At 50.7% G+C, this 27,518-nt stretch overlaps 3 protein-coding genes across 7 annotated transcripts in view; 1 reads left to right on the top strand and 2 right to left on the bottom strand.

Annotated features, from left to right (window-relative positions):
- Positions 1–27,518, bottom strand: part of SSU72 (SSU72 homolog, RNA polymerase II CTD phosphatase) — a 179,554-nt gene that overhangs the window by 97,028 nt on the left and 55,008 nt on the right. The gene's annotated exons all lie outside the window — the stretch shown is intronic.
- Positions 1–27,518, top strand: part of GABRD (gamma-aminobutyric acid type A receptor subunit delta) — a 378,620-nt gene that overhangs the window by 15,024 nt on the left and 336,078 nt on the right. The gene's annotated exons all lie outside the window — the stretch shown is intronic.
- LOC126951620 (cyclin-dependent kinase 11B) overlaps positions 1–27,518 on the bottom strand; it is a 60,826-nt gene that overhangs the window by 1,430 nt on the left and 31,878 nt on the right. The window contains exons 2-16 of one of the 5 annotated variants that reach the window (XM_050785949.1): positions 24,634–24,669; positions 22,993–23,039; positions 20,412–20,527; positions 19,068–19,195; positions 17,019–17,157; positions 10,448–10,584; positions 5,490–5,612; positions 5,007–5,102; positions 4,764–4,922; positions 4,151–4,216; positions 3,382–3,557; positions 1,489–1,579; positions 753–874; positions 399–504; positions 74–195 (exon numbers count right to left, since the gene is read on the bottom strand). In XM_050785949.1, the coding sequence (XP_050641906.1) occupies positions 74–195; positions 399–504; positions 753–874; positions 1,489–1,579; positions 3,382–3,557; positions 4,151–4,216; positions 4,764–4,922; positions 5,007–5,102; positions 5,490–5,612; positions 10,448–10,584; positions 17,019–17,157; positions 19,068–19,195; positions 20,412–20,527; positions 22,993–23,001 (1,590 nt within the window). In that variant the 5' untranslated portion in view covers positions 23,002–23,039; positions 24,634–24,669. Of the gene's footprint in view, positions 1–73; positions 196–398; positions 505–752; positions 875–1,488; positions 1,580–3,381; positions 3,558–4,150; positions 4,217–4,763; positions 4,923–5,006; positions 5,103–5,489; positions 5,613–10,447; positions 10,585–17,018; positions 17,158–19,067; positions 19,196–20,411; positions 20,528–22,992; positions 23,236–24,633; positions 24,692–27,518 lie in introns of those variants that run through there. The other 4 variants (XM_050785933.1, XM_050785926.1, XM_050785918.1 and 1 more) reach the window with 4 other exon arrangements.

Genomic DNA, 27,518 nt, shown 5'->3' on the forward strand with positions numbered 1-27,518 from the left:
ATGGGCGGCTGTGGATGGGCCCGGGTAGGTCTCTCCGGGATGGGCCGCTCGGTGGGTGGTGGGGGAGGCTCACCTTGAGGATGCCGGCGTGGCTCAGCAGCAAGTTGGACGTCTTGAGGTCGCGGTGCAGGATCCAGTTGTCGTGCAGGTGCTTCACCCCCCGCAGCAGCTGGATCATCAGGGTCTTCACCTCCCCTGGGAGGGAGGGAGACAGGCTCCCATGTGGACCCGACCGCCCCCAGCCCAGGGCATTTAGGGTGGCCCACTCGCCTCAGCAGCAACAGAGGCTTCTCAGGGCTTTCCCTGTGGATGCAGCTGGCCCTCCCTGCAGCAGTGTCACCGCGGGGGTGACCAGGACTCTGCTCCCGCTTGTGTGCCAAGAGGCCTGGGGGCTGTACCTGGCAGGAAGGGCTGCTTCATGGTCTCCATCAGGCTCTTGAGGTCGTGCTCCACGTAGTTCATCACGATGTAGATCTTGTCCATGTTGCTGCCCACCACGATCTCCTGCAGGGCATGGCTCTGTGGGCACCTCAGGGCCCCCCAACCCCTGCCACCACCTGAACCCGGGCGCAGATGCTGAGGGACAGTAGGACCTCCAGTGCCACCCGGGGGGCGAATGCTTGCTTCTGTGTGGTCTGTGAAGGGCTCCGCTAAGCGCAGGGAAGCACCTGGCCCCAGGACAGCACCAGGACAACATGGGGCCGTGGGAAAAGCCTTCTACCCGGGGCTGTGCGTGGTGGGGCCATGCTCACTCTAACGGTGACGATGTTGGGATGCTGGGCCTTGAGGATGGTGTTGATCTCCCTCAGCGACGTGATAGGGAAGCCCTCCTTCTCCTTCTCCATCTTCAGCCGCTTCAGAGCCACAATTTCATCTGTGAAGAAAACAGACGGCACTGAGAGGCATTCTCAAAATCACGGCACCAACAGTGGTTTTGTGGACTTGCTCAGTGAGGATCACAGGCAGTGCCCAAAGTGCATTTCACAGAGGGGGGTCTCGTTCTAGGTGGCGGCATGTGGGCACCAGGAGAATGCCCAGCCGAAGGGTGGGCAACACCAACGGACCAACGGCTTCCACACTCTCAACGCACCACGGACACCCACAGCCACCTACAGCCACCTGGGATCCCAGCGGCCACACTGACTCCATGTCAACTTCCCCAACAGAGCTGGCCTTACCTGGGATCCCAGTGGCTGACTCCCCAAGAGTCCCCGGCTCACACACCTGCTGGGCGGGACGTTGGGAATGCAAACCTGCAGACCAGCCCTGGCGCAGACTATTCCACGCGCTGGGTCTCGGCCCTGTGGGGCAGGCCACCTGCTACTGCGAGGGAGTGGCAAAGCCCCAGGGCCAGGCTGACCTCTGGCTTCTAGAGACGCTGAGAGGTCCAACCTCCAGTAGCTGCTCAGGTGAGGCAGGACCTCTCGGGCGGCCAGGCCTTGCCCCACTTCCCCTTGTCTTTGTGGGGTGAGCCGGGACTCCACCCACCTGTTTTCTTATCTTTTGCTCTGTAGACCACTCCATAGGTGCCCTCCTCGATCCTGTTCAGGCACTGGAACTCCTCGACGCTCCGGCAGCCCTGGGGAGGGAGCGGCTATGTGAGGTCTCAGTGGCCATGCCAGCTGGAAGGAGGGCGGCTGTGTCCACGGGCACGGCACACCTGGCGCAGGGCGGGTACAGGGCAGAGCTGTGGGACTGGGCAGGGGGTAGGGCCAGGAGCAGCTCAGTTCTCAAAGTCTGTTTCCTTGCAAGAGCATGTGACACTTTATTATGAAACAAAACCAGTGTGAACAAAAGGCCATCCCAGCCGGGTGTGAGGGCTCAGGCCTGTAACTCCAGCACTTCGGGAGGGCAAGGCAGGAGGATTGCTTGAGCCTAGGAGTTCAAGACCAGCCTCGCCAACACAGCAAGACTCTGTTTTCTTTTCTTTTTTCTTTTTTGAGATGGAGTCTCGCTCTGTCACCCAGGCTGGAGTGCAATGGCGAGATCTCGGCTCACTGCAACCTCCACCTCCTGGGTTCAAGCGATTCTCCTGCCTCAGCCTCCCGAGTAGCTGGGACTACAGGCGCCCACCACCTCGCCCAGCTAGTTTTTTGTATTTTTAGTAGAGACGGGGTTTCACCGTGTTAGCCAGGATGGTCTCGATCTCCTGACCTCGTGATCCACCCGTCTCGGCCTCCCAAAGTGCTGGGATTACAGGCTTGAGCCACCGCGCCCGGCCTAATTTTTGTATTTTTAGTAGAGATGGGGTTTCACCATGTTGGTCAGGCTGGTCTCAAACTCCTGACCTCATGATCCACCCACCACCTCGGCCTCCCAAAGTGTTGGGATTATGGGCGTGAGCCACTGTGCCCGGCCAAAATTGTGTTCTACAAAATTAAAAACTTAGCCAGGCATGGTAGATTGCGCCTGTAGTTCTAGCTACTCAGGAGGCTGAGATGGGAGGATTGTCTGAGCCTGGGAGGTGTAGGCTGCAGTGAGCTATGATTAAGCCACTCCACTCCAGCCTGGGTGACAGAGCCAGACCCAGTCTCCAAAAAAAAAGGCCATCCAGAGAGTGTCCCTGTCAAACTGGGTGTGTCCCCTGCTTGTACCAGGATGACACTGAGGACGGGCACTACCTGCCAGGTGCAGCACGGCGCCCCATGCCAGGGCACCTCCCCCTGGGTGTACCTTGGGGCCGGTGCCCAGGCCGGATGTCACATACTCGGGGTGGCCTGTGGCCCAACGCCCATGCTCAGGAACACTAAGGGGCAGAGGCGCTCACAATGCATAGAGCAGTCGACAGAGGCCGCATGTGCCAGAGAGAACCTCTCCACCCACAGGCACCACGGAGGGGCCGAGTCCCTGCCGGTCTCCTAGGCCCCCGAGGCCACTGGCACCTTCTCAGGCCTGTCCCTTCCAAATCGCTCCAAGCAATATCCTGCCTCATTGATAGCTGCCTGAACAAAAGGCTTCTGGCCACACACATCTACACTGACTCCCGCAGCCACCATCCAAGCCCTGCACAGATGCTGGTAACAAGGCCTTGGTGCCTACATAACCCACCCACGCAGGGGTCAACTGGAGGGCACTGTTCTCCAGTGCGGAGGAGGACATAGCTCAGGTGGCAGTGACAGCAGGGCAGCCGCACGCCCAGGCTGCCTGCCTTCCAAGCTGCGGGCACCTCCCTGTCCACCCAGTTCCGTCCAGCACGAGAAAGAGGCGGGACCCAGAAGCACGAGGGGCCAGCGGCTGTGCCTGCCCCTCACTGCCCCGGTGGGCCCAGCAGCCCTGTGAGGAGACAGACGCCAACACGGGGCCAGGCTTCGCTCAGCCCCTGCGGTAACTCCAACTGCCAATGCAGACAGCGAGCGGCCCGGGGCGAGGGGAGGGCCTGACCTGCAGGGCCGGCAGGTACTTGGGCAGCTCCTGCTTGAGCTCGATGGGTGACAGGGCCGGGGAGTCGGGCACGTAGTCGCCCTCTGTCAGGGCGCTGCTCTGCGGCGTCCCCTCACCCACTTCTTCCTCTGCTTCTTCACTTTCCCCGGAATCTCGGTCAAACCGTGACTCTGGAACTGGAAAAGGTGAACCTAATTATGAAGCTAAGACAAGCAAAGATCACGAACCTCCTCCTGCCCCGGGGACATGAAGCATGTGGCAGGGCTGCCCTGTGTCCTGCTGGGAGGTGCTGGTGCTGGGCTCTCGCCCCCTGGACCCAGGGCACTGAGGCCTAGGAGCGCTGGCGGGCTCGACTGAAAAAGCGCCCAGATGCTGAGCTGGGAGGAGGTACGTGGTGTCCTGCGGGGGACACGCCTGGATCCATGTCCCCCAGGCGGAAGACACAGCCTCACTGCCGGCCGGAGGCCAGGGCAGGCCTCCACTCTGCAGGGACAGGCCGAGCCACCATCTGACTGGCCTCCCCTGTGGGGAACTGGGCCTGGGCTTCCCAGCTCCTCGGCCCTGCTGGGCACACAGGACGTCCTTGGTTAGCACTGCGCCTCACTGAGGAACTCGGGCCCCACCGGCACAGACTGGAGCGGCCAATGAATCAGGCAGCCTCCCGGCCCCTGGCGTGCCCCATGCCTTGCAGGACCGGCCGTCTTAAGAGAGGGCCGCTGCACTTGGAGACAGACAAGGAGGGTGCTCTGTCTCCAGGGAGGCCTCTTACCAACCAAGAGGTGGTTTTCATTTTCTCGTTCTTCATCTTCACTCATTTCTTCCTCACTTACTTCTTCTGCAAGAGAAAGGAGGCGTCTGCTCAGACCGGCGCTGGGGTGAGTGCTATCACAGGCAGGATGCGGGCTCCGCTTCAGCTAAGCAACAAGTGTTCCCAAGAATCGACACTGAGGCCGGACGCGGTGGCTCACACCTGTAATCCCAGCACTTTGGGAGGCCGAGGCGGGTGGATCACCTGAGGTCAGGAGTTCGAGACCAGCCTAGCCAACACGGTGAAACCCTGACTCGACTAAAAATACAAAAATTAGCCGGGTATGGTGGCCCACGCCTGTAGTCCCAGCTACTTGGGAGGATGAGGCAGGAGGGATCACTTGAACCCGAGAGGCGGAGGTTGCAGTGAGCCGAGATCGTGCCATTGCACTCCAGCCTGGGCAACAGAGCAAGATTCCGTCTCAAAAAACAAACAAAAGAATCGACGTGGAGGTGTCCTGAGAAAGTCCTAGATAGAAGGGAGTTTCAACTCCCCCGCCCACCAGCTATTTCTCTGCAGTTTCTAACACTACAGTGAAGTCACAACACCTCACACAGTCATCGTGGTGACTCACCAGCAGACTGCTCTGACGCCTCCTCAGAGTTGCTGCCGGTCTCCTCCTCCTCCTCTTCCTCCTCCTCCTCCTCCTCCTCTGATTCTTCACTGGTGCTTCCTTCCTCCTCCTCCTCTTCCTCCTCCTCCTCTTCCTCCTCAGAACCTGAGCCTGATTCCGCTGTAGAAAGACAGCAGAGCGGAAGGTGAACTTGGGCCTTCCTGGCAGCAGCGGTCAAGGCCTTGGCCAGGCGGTTCCAGGTACCTGATGAGGACTCGGCTGAGCTGGTCTTCCTCTCGCTGTCGCTGATGTCCTGTAAGTCGGACAGCAGGTCTCTTTCTTCCATTTTCTCTTCTTTTACTTATGAAATAAACCATTAAAAGTGAATTTGGGGAAATGCTTTTTAAACAAACAAGGTAACACCACCCCAAAACTAGTGCCTTTCGCATGATTAACTTCGCTTGGTAAGAAACCAGCTTATCCACAGATGCTGGAAGTCACTTCTCTAATGGGGCCAGTGGCAAAGGTCCCAGCGGATAAACACACATCCTGTGTCCTGGTCGCACACAGACACTCACGGTCTCTCTCACAACACGAGAGGACTTCAGCCAGCACATCTATCATTTTCTTCTGAAGACATTACTTAGCTGGGCTTTCATTACATGAATCTTACAAATTTATGCCAAACATCCCCCAGAAAAGACTCACACTGTGCTGCCTTCTGCGCAGGCGCCGGCCTGGACTCACCTGGCTTCCGGCTGTCTCCCAACTCGAACCGCTCCCGTGGCGGCCGCGGCGGGCTTCGACTCCAGTGGCTGGCTTTCACTTTGTCGCCGTAGTCCTCTCTCATCGTTCGGTGATGTGCGGACACTGGCGTGCAGGGCAGAGAGGGAGATGGCACTAGCAACACTGCCTTCCTCAAAAGGCCCCACCTGGGCACAGCTGCCTCGTCTCCCACACCCACACCACAGCGCACACACGGTGCTGACGGCATCGGGGTCAGAGGCTAAGAAGCCCAGGGAGAAAAAGCTCCAACCTGGAGGCCGTGAGCCCAAGGACCCAGGTGGACCTTCTAGACTGATCTTCACTGGTCAAAAAGGAAGGGGCGGGAGAAGATTCTGGAAAGATGGAGTAGGAAGCGCTGGGAATCAGTCTTCCCACCTAGATAGCAGTTGCTTCACAGGATCAGTCCTGTGCAACTACCGAAGTGCTCTGTAGTCTACTGAAGGTTTGCAACTTCAGGGGAAATCTTGGCGAGTAAATTGTGATTCATGAATCAATGTCACCTCTTCACACATTTAGTGGCTCCCACCCCACTCCCCCCGTGGCAGGCAGCAGCCTGCATGCAGCTCGCCAGACCCAGGAGGGCAGACGGACACACGTGGGTAGACGGATCGAGGTGGGCAGACGGACACGCACACCCGAGGTCGGTGTGATGACTGTGCGTCCCACCCCAGAGGCATGAAGAGGCAGCGGCCACGGCTGTCCCCCAGGCTGAAGGTACTTCCAGGGCATGAATGCCACATCCCCCTTTGCCCCCTTCATTTCTCTCTTTTCCCCCTTTAGGAGGCAGACACCTCAGGACAAGAGCATTAAAAACAGCTGTATTGACGGGAACGTTAAAGAGTGTCCGCACATGACCAGGGAAAGGTACAGGCTCGGAAAAGACCCCTGAAGAGCCCGAGTTTCCACAACAGGCCGACCCCAGACACAGCCCAGCACGACCAAACCAGCACGTGCACAGCCTTGAGTGGTGACCAGGAAGAATCGCATCATGAGATTCAAATGTCCATTTTTTTGACTAAGAAAAACACAAGGCCGGGCGCGGTGGCTCACGCCTGTAATCCCAGCACTTTGGGAGGCCGAGGCGGGCGGATCACAAGGTCAGGAGATCGAGACCACGGTGAAACCCCGTCTCTACTAAAAATACAAAAAATTAGCCGGGCGCGGGCGTGGGCGCCTGTAGTCCCAGCTACTCGGGAGGCTGAGGCAGGAGAATGGTGTGAACCCGGGAGGCGGAGCTTGCAGTGAGCCGAGATCGCGCCACTGCACTCCAGCCTGGGCGACAGAGCGAGACTCCGTCTCAAAAAAAAAAAAAAAAAAAAAAAAAAAAAAAAAAAAGAAAAACACAAGAGAAACAAAGAAATAGGAGAGTATGTCCCATTCAGAGGGAAAAAAAATAAGCCAACAAGACACCGTTCCTGAAAATCACCTGATGGTAGATGTCCCAGACGAAGACTTAACGAACTGTCTTAACCTTCAGTTCCTCAGAGAACAAAAGGAAGATGTGGAGAAAGTCAAGCAAATGACGCGTGAACACACCGGAAATATCAACAGAGACAGAAGATTCAACGAGAAACCAGAGAGAAATTCCAGAGCTAATAAGTACATATTCACAATAAACACTAAAAAGTAAATATTCACAATAGAAACTCACAAGCAGATGGAGCAGGCAGAGGAAATAATTGGTGAGCCTGAAGATACAACAATAAAATCACGTTGTCTGAGGAAAAAGCAGAAGAGACTGAAGAAAAGTGAGCAGTGCTCAGGGGCCTCGGGGACCCCAACAGATCCGTGGGAGTCCAGGAAGCAGGAGAGGAACAGAGAGGGTATCTGAAGAATTACTTAAAACCCCCCACATTTGATGAAAAACATGAATATAGGCCGGGCGCGGTGGCTCACGCCTGTAATCCCAGCACTCTGGGAGGCCGAGACGGGCGGATCACGAGGTCAGGAGATCGAGATCATCCTGGCTGACACGGTGAAACCCCGTCTCTACTAAAAATACAAAAAAAAAAAAATGAGCTGGGCATGGTGGCGGGCGCCTGTAGTCCCAGCTACTGGGGAGGCTGAGGCAGGAGAATGGCGTGCACCCGGGAGGCGGAGCTTGCAGTGAGCCGAGATCCCGCCACTGCACTCCAGCCTGGGCGACAGAGCGAGACTCCGTCTCAAAAAAAAAAAAAAAAAAAAAAAAAAAAAAAACATGAATATAAACATTAGAGAGGCTCAATGAACTCCAGGTAGAATGAAATCAAGAGACCCACACGAAAACCCATTATTAAACAGTTGAAAGCCAAAGCCAAAGAGAATCTTAAAAGCATCCAAGGGATCCTCAATAAGATCATCAGATTTCTCACCAGAAACTTTGGAGGCCAGAAGACAATGGACTGAAATATTGTAAGTGAAAAGGAAAAACTGTCAGCTAGGCATGAGGGTTCCTTGAGCCCAGGAATTCAAGAGCAGCCTGGGCAATACAGGGAGACCTTGTTTCTACTGAAAAATGAGCCGAGTGTGGTGCCACACGCCTGTCGTCCCAGCCACGTGGGAGGCTGAGGTGGGAAGATTACTTGTGCCCAGGAGTTCGAGGTTGCAGTGAGCTATGATTGCTCCACTGCACTCCATCCTGGACAACCGAAGAAGACTCTGTCTCAAAACAACAAAAAAATTATCAACCAAGAACCACGTATCCAGCAACTTTCCTTCGAAGGTGAGACAGAAATGAGGATATTCCCAGATAAACAAAAGCAGAGGGAGTTCATTACTGCTAGACCTAGACCTGCCCTGAAGAATAAGCTCCAGGGAGTTGTGTGGGGTGTAATGAAAGGACGCGAGACAGAAACCGGAAGCTGGGTGAAGAAATAAAGATCTCCATTAAGGTGAGGACGTGGGTAACTATAAAAGCTCGTGTTATTGTAACAGTGTTTTAGAACTCTACTTTTTATCTTCTATATAACTTAAAAGATTAACACATTTAAGGCCGGGCGCGGTGGCTCAAGCCTGTAATCCCAGCACTTTGGGAGGCCGAGACGGGCGGATCACGAGGTCAGGAGATCGAGACCATCCTGGCTAACACAGTGAAACCCCGTCTCTACTAAAAATACAAAAACTTAGCCGGGCGAGGTGGCAGGCGCCTGTAGTCCCAGCTACTCGGGAGGCTGAGGCAGGAGAATGGCGTAAACCCGGGAGGCGGAGCTTGCAGTGAGCTGAGATCCGGCCACTGCACTCCAGACTGGGTGACAGAGCGAGACTCCGTCTCAAAAAAAAAAAAAAAAAAAAAAAAAAAAAAAAAAAAAAGATTAACACATTTAAAAAGCATCAATTATTAATCAAAAAGCATTGTTGTGACAATGATTTTTAACTCCACTTTTTGTTTTCTACATAGTTTAACAGGCTAATGCATTTAAAAAGGGATTATTAAGTTTATGGACAATGCATAAAGATGTCATCATTTATGGACAATGTGTAAATGTGATCTAGTGATGTCGACAGGAAGTGGGAGTGGAACTGCTAAAGAAGCAGTTTGTTTTTTGTTTTCTTCATTGTGTTTTTATTTCAAAGGGCTGCAGCCTGGGAGCATAGATTTAAGTTGCCCTGAATATACACTCCCCGAGTCAAGTTTTTGTATTTTACTGCAGTTAACTTGGCATTCAATTCGAACTAGTGCATTATAACTGCAGGATGTTCAGTGTAATCGTTACTGTAATCAGAAAGTCGAGAGATATAAAACATAAATGAGAGAGGAATTTAAACATTTCTCTACCAAAAACTCCACTGAACACAAGACAATTATGTGGAAAATGAGGGGGAGGCAGTAAGGCCAAGAGGTAACAAAGCCCGGTGAGGCGGCTGGCTGCCACCGCCGCCGCCTCCTCCTCCTCCAAGGGTGCAGAAGGAAGGGCCCGCCGACCCCCACCACAGCACGACGCCCCGAGGACTTTGCTGAGTGAGCCGGTCACAAAAGGACAATGACTGCGATTCCATTCACAAGCGGCATCCCGAGCAGCCAAACTGAAAGAAAGTGGGATGGTGGGTGCCGGGACTGGGGACAGGAAGTTGCTGTTTGATGGGGATGGTGTTAATTCTACAAGAAGAGAGTTCTGTGGATAGATGGTTGCACAACACTGTGAATGCATTAATACCACTGAATTCTACACTTGAAATAGTGAAGATGGTACATTTTACAATATACATGTTTTATCACAGTTTCTAAAAACTGGGGAAATAAAAAAGGAAGGGGTGGCCAGCTGCGGTGGCTCATGCCTGTAATCCTAGCACTTGGAGAGGTAGAGGCAGGCGGATCACTTGATGTCAGGAGTTTGCGACCAGCCTGGCCAATATGGCGAAACCCTGTCTCCACGAAAAATAAAAAATTAGCTGGGCGTGCTGGCGGGCGCCTGTAAACCCAGCTACTCCACAGGCTGAGGCAGGAGGATTGCTTGAACCCTGGAGGCGGAGGTTGCAGTGAGCCGAGATAGTACCACGGGGCTCCAGCTTGGGTGACAGAGGGAGACTCCGTCTTAAAAAAAAATAAAAAGGCAGGGGCAGGCCTGTGATCCCAACACTTTGGGAGGCCGAAGCAGGTGGATCACTTGAGGTCTAGAGTTCGAGACAAGCCTGGTCAACATGGTGAAACCCTGTCTCTACTAAAAATACAAAAAATGAGCTGAACATGGTGGCGGGTGCCTGTCATCCCTGCTACTCGGGAGGCTGAGGCAGAATCACGTGAACCCAGGAGGCAGAGGTTGCAGGGAGCCGAGATCGCGCCATTGCACTTCAATTTGGGTGACAAGAGCAAAACTCTCCCAAAAAAAGGCGGGGGCAAAACCGAGCACAGGGACCAAGCACCCGCCTGTGAGAGCAAGTGCCCGACACCAGGGGGCAGCAGACACGCGTCCGCCGAGCGCAGCCGCCGCCGCGCCGCCTACCTTCCCTGCGGGCCTCCCGCTCCTTGCGCCGCTCCTCCGCCCGCCGCTCGCGCTCCTTCTGCTCCCGCTGCTCCTTCTGCTGCTCCCGCATCTTGCGCTCCCGCTCCCGCTTCCTTTCTAACTGCTCCAGGCGGTCCCTGGAAGAGGCACACGCCATCATTCCCTCTAAACAGAAAGCTTGCTATCGCGTTTTTGCCCAAATTTGTCAACTGGCTTTCTATGCAGTTCGATACACGGAGAGTTTTTCTTTTACTTTCCTTTTTTTTTGGGACGGAGTCTCGCTCTGTCCCCCAGGCTGGAGTGCGGTGGCGCAATCTCGGCAACCTCCGCCTTCCGGGTCCCAGCGATTCTCCTGCCTCAGCCTCCGGAGTAGCTGGGACTACAGGTGCCCACCACTCCCAGCTAATTTTCGCATTTTTAGTAGAGACGGGGTTTTGCCGTGTTGACCAGGATGGTCGCGATCTCCTGACGCATGATCCACCCGCCTCAGCCTTTCAAAGTGCTGGGATTACAGGTGTGAGCCACAGCGCCCGGCTGCTTTTCTTTTCTTTTTTTTTTTGAGACAGCGTCTTACTCAGTTGCCCAGGCTGGAGTGCGGTGGCACGATCTCGGCTCACTGCAGCCTCCGCCTCCTGGGTTCAAGCGATTCTCGTGTCTCATCCACCCGAGTTGCTGGAATTACAGGCGTGTGTTACCACACAAGGCTAATTTTTGCATTTTTAGTAGAGATAGGGTCTTGAACTCCTGGCCTCAAGTGATCCTCCTGCCTCTGCCTCCCACAGTGCTGCGATTACAGGCCTGAGCCACTTTGCCCGCCAATATACACATTCTGAGAGCTCTGTCCCCAGTGAGTCACACGAGTAGTCTGGGAGATGTAGTGAAACCCCGTCTCTACAAAAATCAGAAAACTAGCTGGGCACGGTGGTGTGCACCGCTGATCCCAACTACTCAGGAGGCCGAGGTGAGAGGACTGCTTGACCAGGAGTGAGACCTTGTCTCGAAAAACAAACAAAAAGACACCCCACTGGTTCTGGCATATTTCTGTTTAGCAGCTCTAAAACACGAGCATTTCCTTCAGTATGTATGACAACCAAATTTAAACCCAAATTAACTATGAGATAAATCTGCACAGGCTAAAAACAAAACAAAACAAAACAAAACAAAACCCCTGGCAGAAAAGCCTGTTAGGAATAGTGGGGATGAGGCCACAGACTCAGGCCAAGGCCCCGGTGCTGACCGTGACTCAATGGATTGTCTGGGCACATGGACCTCAGACCACTTCCCACCTATGTGGGCACGAACGTGATAAGGGAGGGGCAGGGGAAGCTCCCTAAAAAGGCGTCATTGGGAATGTAGGAGGTATGAGTGACCGAGTATCTGCAGTTGGCTGCATCATAAAGCAGCCAAATAACTAACATTGATCCGTGAGAATCAATTTTTCGTGTTCTTCTAGAGTTAAGCCCAGATATAATATGAAAAATACGCTTTTAGAAAAAAGTATCGGCCGGGCGCAGTGGCTCAAGCCTGCAATCCCAGCACTTTGGGAGGCCGAGACGGGCGGATCACGAGGTCAGGAGATCGAGACCATCCTGGCTAACACGGTGAAACCCCGTCTCTACTAAAAAATACAAAAAACTAGCCGGGCGAGGTGGCGGGCGCCTGTAGTCCCAGCTACTCGGGAGGCTGAGGCAGGAGAATGGCGTAGACCCGGGAGGCGGAGCTTGCAGTGAGCTGAGATCCGGCCACTGCACTCCAGCCTGGGCGACAGAGCCAGACTCAGTCTCAAAAAAAAAAAAAAAAAAAAAAAGTATCACTATACACACAGAGAAATGAACACACCTAAGAAATGGGAACAATGGAAAAAGGCCTCCAGTCTAGCAGTGCACAGTACTGTGCCAACGCTGGTCTACATCGGATGTCACCGCTGGAGGAGGCTGGATGGAGGCTTCCAGGATTCCAGGTGCTACTTTCAAATTCTCGTGAATCCTAAACTACTTCAAAGTAAAAGCTGACAAATAAAATTCGACCACTGAATCCAATGATTTCTAGCAAATTGATGAAGTTCTGCAACCATCAGTCACCACGAGCCAGTTTTCGGCATTTCCATCACCAACCCCGTTCCTCATGGGCACCTGTGGTCCAGGACCCAGCACTCCGGGCGACTGTTCTGCCGTCTCTACAGCTTCTGCACGGCAGGGTCTGCTGCTTTCCTTCCTTCTCATCTCTTCGGGTGAAGAAAGCCTTGGTTAATGTAATAACCTCCTTTTTTGATGTAAGTGCCTTCTCTAAGCATTAATGTAGCTGCATCTCTAAATTTTGACACTTTCTTTTCTTTTTTTTTCTTGACAGAGTCTTGCTTTGTCACCCAGGCTGCAGTGCAGTGGCCTGATCTCTACTCACTGCAAGCTCCGCCTCCCGGGTTCACGCCATTCTCCTGCCTCAGCCTCCTGAGTGGCTGGGACTACAGCTGCCTGCCACTACGCCTGGCTAATTTTTTGTATTTTTAGTAGAGACAGGGTTTCACTGTGCTAGCCAGGATGGTCTTGATCTGACCTCATGATCTGCCTACCTCGGCCTCCCTAAGTGTTGGGATTACAGGTGTGAGCCACTGCGCCTGGCCACATTGTTTTCAATTTTATTTACTCCAAAATATTTTGTTTTCCTTATAATTATTTCTATGAGCCATGGGTTATTCAGAATCGTGTTGTTAGATTTCCTAACGTTTGAAGATTTCCCCAGGTTTCTTTCTGTTGTTAATTTCTAATTTAATTCTTTTGTAGTGCAATGGCACAATCTCGGCTCACTGCAACCTCCCCCTCCCAGGTTCAAGCAATTCGCCTGCCTCAGCCTCCCGAGTAGCTGGTGTTACAGGTGCCCGCCAGCATCCTTGGCTAATTTTTGCACTTTTAGTAGAGATGGGGTTTTACCATGTTGGCCAGGCTGGTCTCGAGCTCCTGACCTCAGATGATCTGCCCACCTTGGCCTCCCAAAGTGCTGGGTTTGCAGGCACGAGCCACTGTGCCCGGCTGACATTTCCAACTCTAATTAATAAATGATGGATTTCTTTCCATTCGATCAGTGTTTGCTTCACGGATTTTGGGCTCTGTGGTTAGATGCATTCGCACGTGTCACTGCTGCTGCTTCCTGCTGCATTGGCCTTTTTGTGGCTGTGAAGTCCTTGCTCCTTGTTGTTTCTAGCTTTTTTTTTTTGAGACAGGGTCTTGCTCTGTTGCCCAGACTGGAGTGCAGTGGCACAATCTCAGCTCACTGCAAGCTCCATCTCACTAGTTCAAGTGATTCTCATAACTGCGCCTCCTGAGGAGCTGGGATTACAGGCATGCGCCACCACACCCAGTTGATTTTTGTATTTTTAGTAGAGATGGGGTTTCACCATGTTGGCCAGGGTGGTTTCTAATATTTCTTAACATATGTTTTATCTGGTATGAGTACAGCCATTCAAGCTCTCCTATGAGAGCTAATGTTTCTACACTGCCCCTTTTCCCGTTCTCTAGGAGACAGCATACAGTTAGATCTTGTTTTTCTATCTGATAATCGGCCCTGTCTGTTTGGGGCACAGACCTTTCACATGTCATGTAATTACACACACGCTTGGATTTACTGTTTTTGCTTTGCTCTGTGTCTTTTTTATTCTTCCCTTTATGATTTTAAATTACATATGTTTAGCATACCATACCATTTTAATCTGTTATTTGTAATTTCTAAAAAGTTGTTTTCTTAGTGGCTGCTCTAGAGATCACAGTATGCCTCACAATACTAGCTGAATTCCAGTAAAATATAAAGCTGTTGTAATACAGCTTCATTCTCTCTTCTTTGTGCAGTTCACTTGTATTATATGCCATGACAACACCGTGTCATTATTTTATACAACCGTAGTTCCAGTAAAACCTAACATATGAGGAGAGATATTTATAGGATATTGATGTCAACCTACACTTGCTATCTGCAGCGCCTGTCCTTCCTTCCTGAGGATTCAAGTTACCGTCTGGTGTCATTTCCATTCAACTTGAAGGTCTTCCTTTAGTATTTCCTTTAAGGCAGGTCTCGCCAACAATGAATTTCACCAGTCTTTGCTTCTCAGGGAATGCTGTCTTTCATTCCCTTTCACTTGGGTAGAACCGTTTTGATTCCTGGCTGACGGTTCTTCTCTTTGAGCAGTTTGAGTGCGCCACTCCACTGCCTTCTGGCCTCCATTGTTTCTAAGAAGTCAGCGGCTGGCGGTATTGAAGCTCCACTTTCATGGGATTGGTCATTCTTCTCTGAGGCTTTTCAACATTTTGTCTTTGGCTTTCGCCAGTTTGACTATGATGTGACTTTGTATTTATTCTAGTTCAAACTTCCTGCGCTCTTCAATGTGCAGATTTTTTTTTAAATTCAAATTTGGGAAGTTTTTAACCATTATTGTAAAAAATGTATTTCCTCTCTCCTGGAACCCCCATTGGACGTGTTTCGGCACAGCAGGTGTTGTACCACAGGTTTCTGAGGCTCTGTTCATTTTTCTTGTTTTTTCTCTCTGTTCTTCAGAATGGATAATTTCTGCTGCTCCATAGACAGGCTGTTTCCAAGCCTTTACTAAATTCAACATCTGGACACTCAGACAGTTTCTACTGATGATCTTCTTCAATACGGGTCACACTGTCATACTTCTTTGTATTTTAGATGATCCATTTGTAGCAGTTCTGGATTCTAAGTTTTCCCTTTAGTTGTTACCATCGAGGCCTGTCTGGTTGTCTGTGAAATCTATCTCCCTCATAGCTTATGGCCACCCCTATTCTTTCCCATAAGCCTATTTTAATTTTCAACCTTGGCTTCCTAGGAGTCACCACCGTGTCTGCACAGCTTAGCAATTAGCCAGCACTGGAAAGAGGCTGGGCTGAAATACCTCAAGCCACAGTAAGGCTTCCCTGGCCCATGGATGTGTGTGGACAGGGAGCACACTGAAAGTTCAGGCTTGATTCGCATCTGCGGCGGCTTCTATTTTCTGCGAGGCCATTTCGCACAGCTGCATCCTCAGGGCTGGTCAGAACTGGGCTGGTCAGAACTGGGCGGCAGCTGGAGCGCTCTCCGGTCTCTGCTGCACGTCTCTGGCTAGATCACAGCTGCTCCCAACCTGCGCTTCATTCTAGCCGACCTCTTGGCCTTTTTTCCTTCCCTCCACTGAGGATGCTGGTGGGCAAGGCCACTGCCCACTGCTCTAAATGGAGTAACCCCTTCCAAGGCAGCAAGGAAACTGCAGGTCCTGCGGCTGCCCTGTCCCAGTGGAACCTCCGTGCTTCCCAGTGCAGAGTGGAGGCAGTAGAGGGAGCAGCTCTCAGGCCAGAAGGTCAGATTCTTACTACTTTCACCCACAGTCAGCAGTTCTTCAAGCATCGGTGCTTCTCAGATTATCCTTATCAGTTTGTTTTTTGTCAGAGACAAGGTTTCCCTACGTTGCCCAGGCTGGCCTCATGCAGTCCTCTGGTCTTGGCCTCCCAAGTAGCATATGCTACCACACCCAGTTCTGGATTGGCTGATCTCAACTGGCCCTACCCACAAGTCTGCCTCCAACACTTTTCGCTCCTTCACTCTCCTGTCTATCCCTTCTGGGAAATCAATGACAGCCCAAATTTCATCTACCAACCTCCACACTTCTATCCCAAGCTCCACTCTCGTGGGACAAGGCACACTTGGTGTCTGGCACAGGGCTTGGCATACATGAATGTTTCATACACTAACAGGAACTTGGCCAACTGAAACCTTGCCCACCCCCAAGTGGTCTCGGACCTTGACCTCTGGGCCTCAGTGTCTCCCACACTCTTTGGCATCAACAAGAACCAGTGCCCTTTCATCATCTTTACATGCTGTGCACCCAGCCCTGGCTGCTGAAAGCCAGTCTGAAGTGGAAGGGCCACCCACGCCTTCACCCTTCCTGAAGCAGCTTGCAAGCTTTCTCTGGACTCACTCTCAAGGCAGAGATGGGCCTGCTTGCACCTGGCCTGTAGCCTTTTCCTGGTTCATAAAACAGATGCGGGGCTACACCGATGTTCTTTCTTATGAATCTGAGCTTATAAAGGGGAACGAACATACAGACTAATGCCCAGGAGTCCTAGGAGTCCAGTGTCCCGATTTCCAGACTGTTTCAAGGTTTTTGGGATCCCCCTTCTTCTTTTTTTTTGAGACAGAGTCTCACTCTGTCAACCAGGCTGGAGTGCAGTAGCGCAATCACGGCTTACTGCAGCCTTGACCATCCAGGCTCGAGGGATCCTCCCACCTCAGCCTCCTAAAGTGCTGGGATAAAGTGAGCCACCGCACCCAGCCGGACGTGCAGATTTCTGATCCCTTCATTGTCTTCCCTCAATCAAATAACCCCCGTTCTTGACTTCCAGATGCAGTAAAAACTCACTCCCTCAGGACAGTTCTCTTGGTCAGCCTCGTCCAGTGTTCACTGTGCTGTTTCTATCTACCACTTCTGCACCAAATGTGACTTCTATTGCCAAATTCTTCTTCATTGCTGTGACGGGACACACGACCACAACCCTTTCATTAAAGTCCTCAACTGACCCAGCCCGCTCACCTTTCTCTCCTGGAATGCTCCCTTGCCATTTCCCTTCTCTTCTGTCTTTCCCATTCCCGGCGAGCTTTATCCTGTTCTTCTCGATGTCGTTTCCGACGTTCGTGCTCTCTTTCTTTTTCTTTCACTCTAGCGTGCTTCCCTAATGAGAAATAATGAGTCATACAAAGAAATCTCACTTCAAAAATTTCACATGAGGCCAGGCATGGTGGCTCATGCATGTAATCCCAGCACTTTGGGAGGCTGGGGCGGGCGGATCACCTGAGGTCAGGAGTTCAAGACCAGCCTGGCCAACATGGTGAAACCCTGTCTGTATTAAAAATACAAAATGTAGCCGGGCATGGTGGTGGGCGCCTGTAATCCCAGCTACTAAAGGAGGCTGAGGCAGGAGAATCGCTTGAATCTGGGAGGCGGAGGTTGCGGCGAGCCAAAATCACACCACTGCACTCCAGCCTGGATGAAAGAGTGAGACTCCGTCTCAAAAAAAAAAAAAAAAAAAAAAAACCACATGAAAATGAAATTGAATCAAGAACATTAAATATTTAAATAATGATGCTAACGTTAAGTAACAATCATCTTTTTTTTTTTTTTTTTTTTTTTTTTTTTTTTTTTTTTTAAAGAGACAGGGTCTCCCTGTATCAGCCAGGCTGGTCTTGAACTCCTGGGATCAAACGATCCTCCGTCCTTGTCCTCCCAAAGTGCTGGGATTACAGGCCTGGGCCACTGCACCCAGCTGAATAATCATGATTTTATGTTAAATAAAAAACTTTGAAAATAGAAAACTATCTGCAACAAGCATGTAATTACAAAGAAAGAAGAAAAACGAAAAACAATTCTGCTATCACAGAAGAGCAGAATTGTAATATTCATCTTTTTTTTTTTTTTTTGAGAGGGAGTCTCGCTCTGTCGCCCAGGCTGGAGTGCAGTGGTGCGTTATCTGCTCACTGCAAGCTCCGCCTCCCAGGTTCACGCCATTCTCCTGCCTCAGCCTCCCAAGTAGCTGGGACTACAAGCGCCGCCACCACGCCCGGCTAATTTTTTGTATTTTTTAGTAGAGACGAGGTTTCACCGTGTTAGCCAGGATGGTCTCAATCTCCTGACCTCATGATCTGCCCGCCTCAGCCTTCCAAAGTGCTGGGATTACAGGCATGAGCCACCATGCGTGGTCGTATTATTCATCTTTTAAAAATTTTCTACGCTGAATAAACTATGATTATTAGTTTTATAATAAAAAAAAATCACTATTCGTAAAGACTACAGAAAAAAGCTTTGCTATCAGCAGGCTTCTACACCGTGCAATGAAGCCACATTAATTTATCAAATGTATTTATTTATTTATTTATTTATTTATTTATTTATTTATTTTGAGACGGAGTCTCGCTCTGTCACCCAGGCTGGAGTACAGTGGCCGGATCTCAGCTCACTGCAAGCTCTGTCTCCCAGGTTTATGCCATTCTCCTGCCTCAGCCTCCCGAGTAGCTGGGACTACAGGCGCCCGCCACCTCGCCCGGCTAGTTTTTTTGTATTTTTAGTAGAGACGGGGTTTCACCATGTTAGCCAGGATGGTCTCGATCTCCTGACCTCGTGATCCGCCCGTCTCGGCCTCCCAAAGTGCTGGGATTACAGGCTTGAGCCACCGCGCCCGGCATCAAATGTATTTATAATAATGAGATTTAAATCAGGCTCCAGGTCCAATTTTCCTAACACCTGTAAGAACCTCCTCATGTTGGTATGAGATCAAACAACTGCTCAAGCCAAACCCATTCTCTGGACTTGACCAAATACCCACGTTGGGGGTGTTTTCCTCCTACACTTGTTGAATTAAGGGCATTTTAAATGTAAACAAACTGCTCCCAAACAATATAACGGGGGAGAGAAAACCCCAGAGGAAAAAAGGACTAGCCCTCCTGAATGGTCTGGGACACACTCATGCTGTCGGCCAGAGTTTGCTCTCTCTAGTTTTTCAGTGGTGCTCTGGGGAAGGCAGAAGAGTAAGAACAGGAAAGAAACAGCACTTGAACATGATGTCAAAGAAAGTAAATGCTTTTGTACCCCCTTCTGCTGAATGGCTACGATGCCTACGTTTCTCTTTTCTCTTTTCATCTTTTCTGTGATGAGCTTTTTCTTTCCGAGACATTTGCTGGGGTGGTTTGATGGCCAAAGAATCATCTTCCTCTCCTCTGAAATAAAACACAACAGCACTGTGTCATGCTTGAGAAAGTGCAAAGAAACATGAGGCTATTATGAGATTTCTTCAACCCAGAAAAACGCAGGATTCAGATAGGAACGAAGCTGAAACATCATTTAAAAAATTACAGTAACTCTCCAACTTTAGGCGTCTTTTTTTTTTGAGACGGAGTCTCACTCTGTCGCCCAGGCTGGAGTGCAGTAGCGTCATCTCGGCTCACTGCAAGCTCCGCCTCCTGGGATCACGCCATTCTCCTGCCTCAGCCTCCCAAGTAGCTACAGGACTACAGGCGCCGCCACCACACCCGGCTAATTTTTTCTATTTTTAGTAAAGACAGGGTTTCACTGTGTTAGCCAGGATGGTCTCGATCTCCTGACCTCGTGATCTGCCTTCCTCGGCCTCCCAAAGTGATGGGATTATAGGCATGAGCCACCGTGTCTGGCCTTTTTTTCCTTTTAAGACGGGGTTTCACCATGTTGGTCAGACTGGTCTCCAACTCCTGACCTCAGGTGATCAGCCCGCCTTGGCCTCCAAAAGTGCTGAGATTACAGGCGTGAGCCACCGCACCTGGCCTGTGCAAAATCCTATATAGTAAATTTTATTAATCATTGTAACACATGGCAAAGTTCTTTACAGGAAGAAGGGGCAAGGGTGTGGAGGGCTACAGACAACACATGAGAGTCAGTCACAACTGTGACATAAAAACCTCAATAGTTATGCTGTGTCACAGTAACCCTAGGAAAGAGCAAACCTCAACAGTTACAACAGCACACCCTGTCACAGTAACTCTAGAAAAGAGTACACCTCGGCCAGGCAAGGTGGCTCAAGCCTGGAATCCCAGCATTTTGGGAGGCTGAGTCTGGTGATCACAAGGTCAGGAGATTGAGACCATCCTGCCTGACATGGTGAAACCCCATTTCTACTAAAAATACAGAAAATTAGCCGGGCGAGGTGACGGTCCCAGCTACTCGGGAGGGTGAGGCAGGAGAATGGTGTGAACCCAGAAGGCGGAGCTTGCAGTGAGGGGAGATCGCACCACTGCACTCCAGCCCAGGCGGGCAACAGAGCGAGACTCTGAGACTCTGTCTCAAAAAAACCAGAGTCCCCCTCAGTAGTTACAACAGCAGGCAGTTGTCACAGTAACCCTAGGAAGGACCTGCAAGGCCACGCTGTGCGCAGCTTGCTCTTGCACCTCTGCATCCGCTCACCTGTCTTCCATGGAGTCTTCTCTTCTATATGGGGAGTTCCTTATTGTGATCTCCATGCGGTGATCTCTCAGCTCCCCCTCCTCAAGGGAATCCCGCTTGGAATCCCGGTCATCAGACTAAGAAGCAAAGATAAAGCTAATGATTTTCTTTATACCTTTTTTTCCTTCATAGATAGAAGTATTTTTAATAATAATCAAACTTGGACAACATCCAAAAACAAACTTTCATATATACTCTGAATGAGCCAGTGTTATAAAATATAAACAACTTGTGGCCGGGCACGGTGGCTCACACTTGTAATCCGAGCACTTTGGGAGGCCGAGGCAGGCTGATCACGAGGTCAGGAGCTCGAGACCAGCCTGGACAACACAGTGAAACCCTGTCTCTACTAAAAATACAAAAATTAGCTGGGCGTGGTGGCAGTGCCGGTAAGTCCAGCTACTCGGAGGCTGAGGCAGGAGAACGGCTTCAACCCGGGAAGTGAACATTGCAGTGAGCCGAGATCACACCACTGCACTCCAGCCTGGGCGACAGAGCTAGACTCTGTCTCGGGACAAAAAAAAAAAAAAAAAAACTTTCACTCAAATCGCATCATATTAAAATTACAACTCTCGGCCGGGCACGGTGGCTCACGCCTGTAATCCCAGCACTTTGGGAGGCCGAGGCAGGCGGATCACGAGGTCAGGAGATTGAGACCATCCTGGCTAACACGGTGAAACCCCGTCTCTACTAAAAAATACAAAAAACTAGCCGGGCGAGGTGGCGGGCGTCTGTAGTCCCAGCTACTTGGGAGGCTGAGGCAGGAGAATGGCATAAACCCCGGAGGCAGAGCTTGCAGTGAGCAGAGATCCGGCCACTGCACTCCAGCCTGGGTGACAGAGCGAGACTCCGTCTCAAAAAACAAAACAAAACAAACAAACAAAAAAATTACAACTCTCTGTACTCTGAAACCTGAGAAATTAAAAAATAGCATATATGACAAGAGACATTAGACTCTATGCCAAGTATGTTAGTTGCTTATATGAGCCAAAAATGAGTCTTAAGACGTATCCTACAAACCAAATACTTTGTGATACCTCATATAGTAGAGGCATACCTTGGAGATATTCTGGGTTTGGCTCCAGACCACCACAATAAAGTGAGTCACACAAATTTTTGGTTTCCCAATGCATATAAAAGTTTGGTTTAGGCCGGGCATGGTGGCTCACGCCTGTAATCCCAGCACTTTGGGACTCTGAGGCAGGTGGATAACCTGAGGTCAGGAGTTCGAGACCAGCCTGATCAACAAAGTGAAAGCCCAACTCTACTAAAAACACAAAAATTAGTCGAGCATGGTGGCAGGCACCTGTAGTCCCAACTACTTGGGAGGCTGAGACAGGAGAATCGTTTGAACCCAGGAGGCAGAGGTGGCAATGAGCCGAGATCACACCACTGCACTCCAGCCTGGGCAATGGAGCAAGACTTGTCTCAGGAAAAAAAAAAACAAAAAACGCTGGGTGTGATGGCTTATGCCTATAATCCCAGCACTTTGGGAGGCCGAGGCAGGCGGATCACAAGGTCAGGAGATTGAGACCATCCTGGCTAACACGGTGAGACCCCATCTCTAGTAAAAAATACAAAAAATCAGCTGGATATATTGGTGGGCGCCTGTAGTCCCGGCTACTCAGGAGGCTGAGGCAGGAGAATGGCATGAACCCGGGAGGTGGAGCTTGCAGTGAGCCGAGATCGCGCCACTGCACTCCAGCCTGGGCAACACAGCGAGACTCCATCTCAAAATAAATAAATAAATAAGAAAACTCGGCCGGGCATGGTGGCTCATGCCTGTAATCCCAGCACTTTGGGAGGCCGAGGCAGGCGGATCACAAGGTCAGGAGATTGAGACCACAGAGAAACCCCGTATCTACTAAAAATACAAAAAATTTGGTGGGTGTCTGTAGTCCCAGCTACTCTGGAGGCTGAGGTAGGAGAACGGTGTGAACCTGGGAGGCAGAGCTTGCAGTGAGCCGAGATTGCGCCACCGTACTCCACCCTGGGCGACAGAGCAAGACTCCGTCTCAAAAAAAAAAAAAAAAAAAATTTAAAAACTCTAACATAGTGAGCACATGCTATTGCAAAAACGCGCAATGCAGAGTTTGCTACACACCTTTAACTTGGAAAAATTACAAAATCTGTGAAGCACGATAAAGTGAAGTCTAATACAACAAGGTATGCCTGTACTCACAAACATCTCAAATGATGCTACAAATCTTAGCAAAAGAGGTACTTTGCCAATGCCTCTTACCAAATTCCTGAAAAGGTTTACCGAGTACATTACTATGCAAACCAAGAAAGATGTAAAATATTTATATTAATTTCAAGGCAAGTTCCCACTATATTAAAAATACTTAGAGATAGTATTATGAATGTACTAATGATGAAATGAGAAAAATTAGTCCAGTTTTGCTAATGACTTAACATTCAAAATATTTTATTCTCCATGTATGCTCAATCTAGATACAGCTTTAGTGTGTTAAATCCGCCTTTAATGTCAACTGAATATTTAAATGTTTTTGTTAATTTTTGTAATAGATTTTGGGCTCACCTGTGACATTTGGAAGTACAAAAGAACTTCACCGAAGAAGCGTTGTTCTAATGGAAAAATGAGGGCAAAGAAATTAAATCTCCTTTAAGAAAACCACTTACTTAAAAAATATGGCTTACATTTTTTAAGCGTTTTATCTCTGCTTTCTCCTCTTGTTCCTTCCTTCGTTTCTTTTCCTGAAGAATTTCATCTAAAGTTTTCACTTTCCAAGAGTCCTTTTCATCACCCATTTGAGTTAAAACACTGCAAAAAGAAAAATAATTCAGCCTACATCAGGACACAGCAAGCTATGGTGCTCTGTTGTTTCTGAACACTTGAACCTAGTCACTTTTGGGCATTCAGAATAAATCCTCATTAAGAATAAGAAGTTGTGGCCTGGCGCAGTGGCTCAAGACAGTAACCCTAGCACTTTGGGAGGCCAAGGCGGATGGATCACTTGAGCTCAGGAGTTCAAGACCAGCCTGCGCAACATGGCAAAACCTCGTCTCTACAGAAAACACAAAAATTAGTCGAGTGTGGTGGCGCGTGCCTGTATTCTGTTACTTAGGGAGCAGAAGCAGGAGGATCACTCGAATCAGAGAGGTCAAGGCTGCGGTGAGCCAAGACTGCGCCACTGGATGACAAAGTAAGACTTGGTTAAAAAAAAAAAAAAGTTGTAGGCTGAGGCAGGTGGATCACAAAGTCAGGAGTTCAAGACCAGCCTGGCCAACACGGTGAAACCCCTGTCTCTACTAAAAATACAAAACTTAGCTGGGCGTGGTGGCAGGTGCCTGTAATCCCAGCTACTCAGGAGGCTGAGGCAGAAGAATCGCTTGAATCCGAAAGGCGGAGGTTCCAGTGAGCCAAGGCCCCGTCACTGCACAAGACCCTATCTAAAAAAAAAAAAAAAAAAAAGGAAGAAAAAAGAAGGATAAGTTGTAAGCCAGGGGCAAGGAGGCAAGCGCCCGAGGGCCTGTAGTTCTAGGTACTCTGCAAGCTTGAGATAGGAGGACCGATTGAGCCCAGGAGTTCCAGGCTGAAGTGCGCTTGTGAACAGTCACTGCACTGTAGCATGGGCGACAAAAAAGCGTTCTGAAAAATGACCGCTTGAAATCAAATCTCGTTTCTGTCATTCTTGCATGGTCTTAGGTAACGTAATTCACCTCAGTTTAGTCTTCTGTACAACCAGAATAACACGACCTACGTGACAGTATCGATCGCGGATTAAAGATCGTCCGTTTAAAGGCTCTTAACTCATGACCTGCCACTCATCAAACACTGCTTTTACTGTCAGAATCTGCTAGAAGGACCACATGGACTTCGTGAAGCCACTAGCACACTGGACAGCTGCACCTTGAGACCGGGGAGACGCTCCGAGATGTGCTCGCGAACAAGGCCACCTGACCCGGGCAGTGGGCTATCTCCTTGGGTGCAGTCACGCACACTTGAGGTTCAGCCTGGCAGACGCTGGCTCCAAAGAGCGTTTGGGCCCGCCACCTCCACCACCCGAAGTTCGGTGCGGGATGAGACTGTCCGCGGAAGCCAGGGTATGGCTCGCCCCCGGGCCCAGGTCCGCCCCGCTCCGAGGCCTGCTCGGAAGAAAGACCTCGGTGCGCAGTTCTCGCCGCGCTCCCACACCTGGTCTGCCCAATCGGAACTCACCCCTACGCCGCCGCCGCTGCCGCCGGTCCCGGAGCCAGAGAAGAAACAGCTACCGGCGCGCGCCAGGAGTATCGTCACTTCCTGTATTGGCGCGTAATCATGACACAATAGCCGGCCTCCGGTCCAGAATTCGAGACAACGACAGGGGTTCCCTCTGTGTGGCACTTCCTGTGCCTGCGCGGGATGATGACGCATAAGACAGCGCTTGCTCAGATCCAGGACTCCGGAAGAAACAGCGCCGTGAGCTGCACTTCCGACTTCGGCGCGGGCTGATGACGCAAGCATCGGGGCGCCGAGCGGAGCGACTCCTACTTTGGGAGCAGTTTGCGCCTGCGCGGAACGCGTGGCCGGCTTCCGGAATCCGACCGGGACTTTCCCGGTAGCGAAGCCCGCGCCTTGCGATCGGAGTGCCTTCGCGTTGGACGCCCGTATTCCATTCCCTTGACCGCTGGGACCCCTAGTGGCGGGTGGGTGGAGCGCGCTCCATTTACCTGCGAGTTACCTCCTGAGGCGCCTCAGGTCTGTGCGTCCTGTAAAGGCCTATCTCGGAGTTTAACTCTGAACCTTACCCAAAAACAGGGCAGGGAGAGCTCTTACGATGTGATTTTATTTATTTATGTATTTACTTGTGAGTCGAAGTCTCGCTGTGCCACGCAGGCTGGGGTGCAGTGGCGTAGACTCGGCTCACTGCAGCCTCCTCCCGGCTTCAAGGGATTCTCCCGAGTAGCTGGATCCACAGGCGCCCGCCACCACGCCCGGCTAATTTTTCTATTTTTGGTAGAGTCGGGATTTCGCCACATTGGCCAAGCTGGTCTCGAACTCCTGACCTCAAGTGATCTGCTTGCCTCGGCCTCCTAAAGTGCTGGGATTACAGGCGTGAGCCACCGCACCCCGGCTTTTATAGTGTGATTTTAAAGCTGACACTGGCAGTGGGTCCTCAAAGTGCTTGTGCAAACTCACTGGGTATGGTGCTTCCCCAACTCCCAAGGCCCCACCCCAAACCCATGGATTCCGAACATTCCAGAAGAGGATAAAACGAGTAATTAATTCCCTTTCCGTATGTTAGGTTATCCTCTTGACTTGAAAAGTCACAGAAAACTGCTTTAGACATCTGAATCTCAGGAAAGAGACATAAACATCCGTATTTACTGGGCCTGAAATGGGAAACTGTAAAATGTGACAAGAAATTGACAAGGGCGGCCGGGCGCGGTGGCTCACGCCTGTAATCCCAGCACTTTGGGAGGCCGAGGCGGGCGGATCACAAGGTCAGGAGATCGAGACCATCCTGGCTAACACGGTGAAACCCCGTTTCTACTAAAAATACAAAAAATTAGCCGGGCGAGGTGGCGGGCGCCTGTAGTCCCAGCTACTCCGGAGGCTGAGGCAGGAGAATGACGTGAACCCGGGGAGGCGGAGCTTGCAGTGAGCCGAGATTGCGCCACTGCACTCCAGCCTGGGCGACAGAGCGAGACTCTGTCTCAAAAAAAAAAAAAAAGAAATTGACAAGGGCACAAAAAGGGCGATGGGTATTGGAATTTTTTTCATTCCAGAATGAAATGCTGCTTGCTTTGGGTACCCAAGCTCTTTTTTTTTTTTTTTTTTTTTTTTTTTTTTGAGACGGAGTCTCGTCTGTCGCCCAGGCTGGAGAGCGGGTGCGCGATCTCGGCTCACTGCAAGCTCCGCCTCCTGGGTTCACGCCATTCTCCCGCCTTAGACTCCCGAGTAGCTGGGACTTCAGGCGCCTTCCACCACGCTCGCCTAATTTTTGGTAGTTTTAGTTGAGACGGGGTTTCACCGTGTTAGCCAGGATGGTCTCAGTCTCGTGACCTCGTCAACCACCTGCCTTGGCCTCCCAAAATGCTGGGATTACAGGCGTGAGCTACTGCACCTGGCTTTTTTTTTTTTTTTTGAGAAGAAGTCTTGCTCTGTCACCCAGGCTGGAGTGCAGTGGCACAATTTTGGGTAACTGCAGCCTCCGCCTCCCGGGTTCAAGTGATTCTCCTGCCTCAGCCTCCCGACTAGCTGGGATTACAGGTGTGCACCACCACACCTGGCTGACTTTTGTATTTTTAGTAGTGACAGGGTTTTGCCATGTTGGCCAGGCTGGTCTTGAACTCCTGACCTAAAGTGATCTACCCACCAGCCTCCCAAAGTGCTGGAATCATAGGCATGAGCCACCACACCTGGCCAAAAATCTCCATTTACCCTTCATGAAATCAGTGAGTACCCAAATGCTGCCACTTAGTCAAACCCTAATAAAATCGACCCCGGAGGCAACGAGGAGGAAGCCGCCTCGCACTTGTGTTTGTAGTAGGAGCTGCCACAAAGGCCTTTCCCAACTAGAACTTGGGGTTAAGCCACTTCTGTGAAGACCCTCTGCTAGCAACAGCCAGCCCCATCGGTGAACAAAGGCCACCACCACAAGCTCCTGTAGCCACTGACCTTTGTGTCAGAACAGCTTACGTGGACTTCTTTCCACCTGCAGAAGCTCGCCCTTGCCCCAGCCTCTCAGATGAGCCTATGGACAGACCCTGGATTGCAATCCTTGGCTGTTTGCAAACAGCCTCATTTTGGAGAATTGGTTTCTCTTGCTCATTTTAGGTTGCTAGAAACTGGTGTAGGCACTAAGATGCCAACCTTGATCATTTCAGCAGCATGAACACCAGAGCTACACAAGGAAGAAAACAAAGCAGTCCATATTTAACATTTATTTTACTTTGCTGAGCAAGAATCATAGCTGCTACCATGATTAACTTAGTTTAGACAAAAATAAGCAGGAGGCGTCCACAGGATTAGTTGCACAGTATCAGCTTATCACTGCTGCAGAATTAACAGCGACTGGCTACATTATTTAACAGAATCGTTTGCTGGAAAGCACTGATCTG

The sequence above is a fragment of the Macaca thibetana genome, chromosome 1 (genome assembly GCF_024542745.1).
Source record: "Macaca thibetana thibetana isolate TM-01 chromosome 1, ASM2454274v1, whole genome shotgun sequence".
NCBI lineage: Eukaryota > Metazoa > Chordata > Mammalia > Primates > Cercopithecidae > Macaca > Macaca thibetana.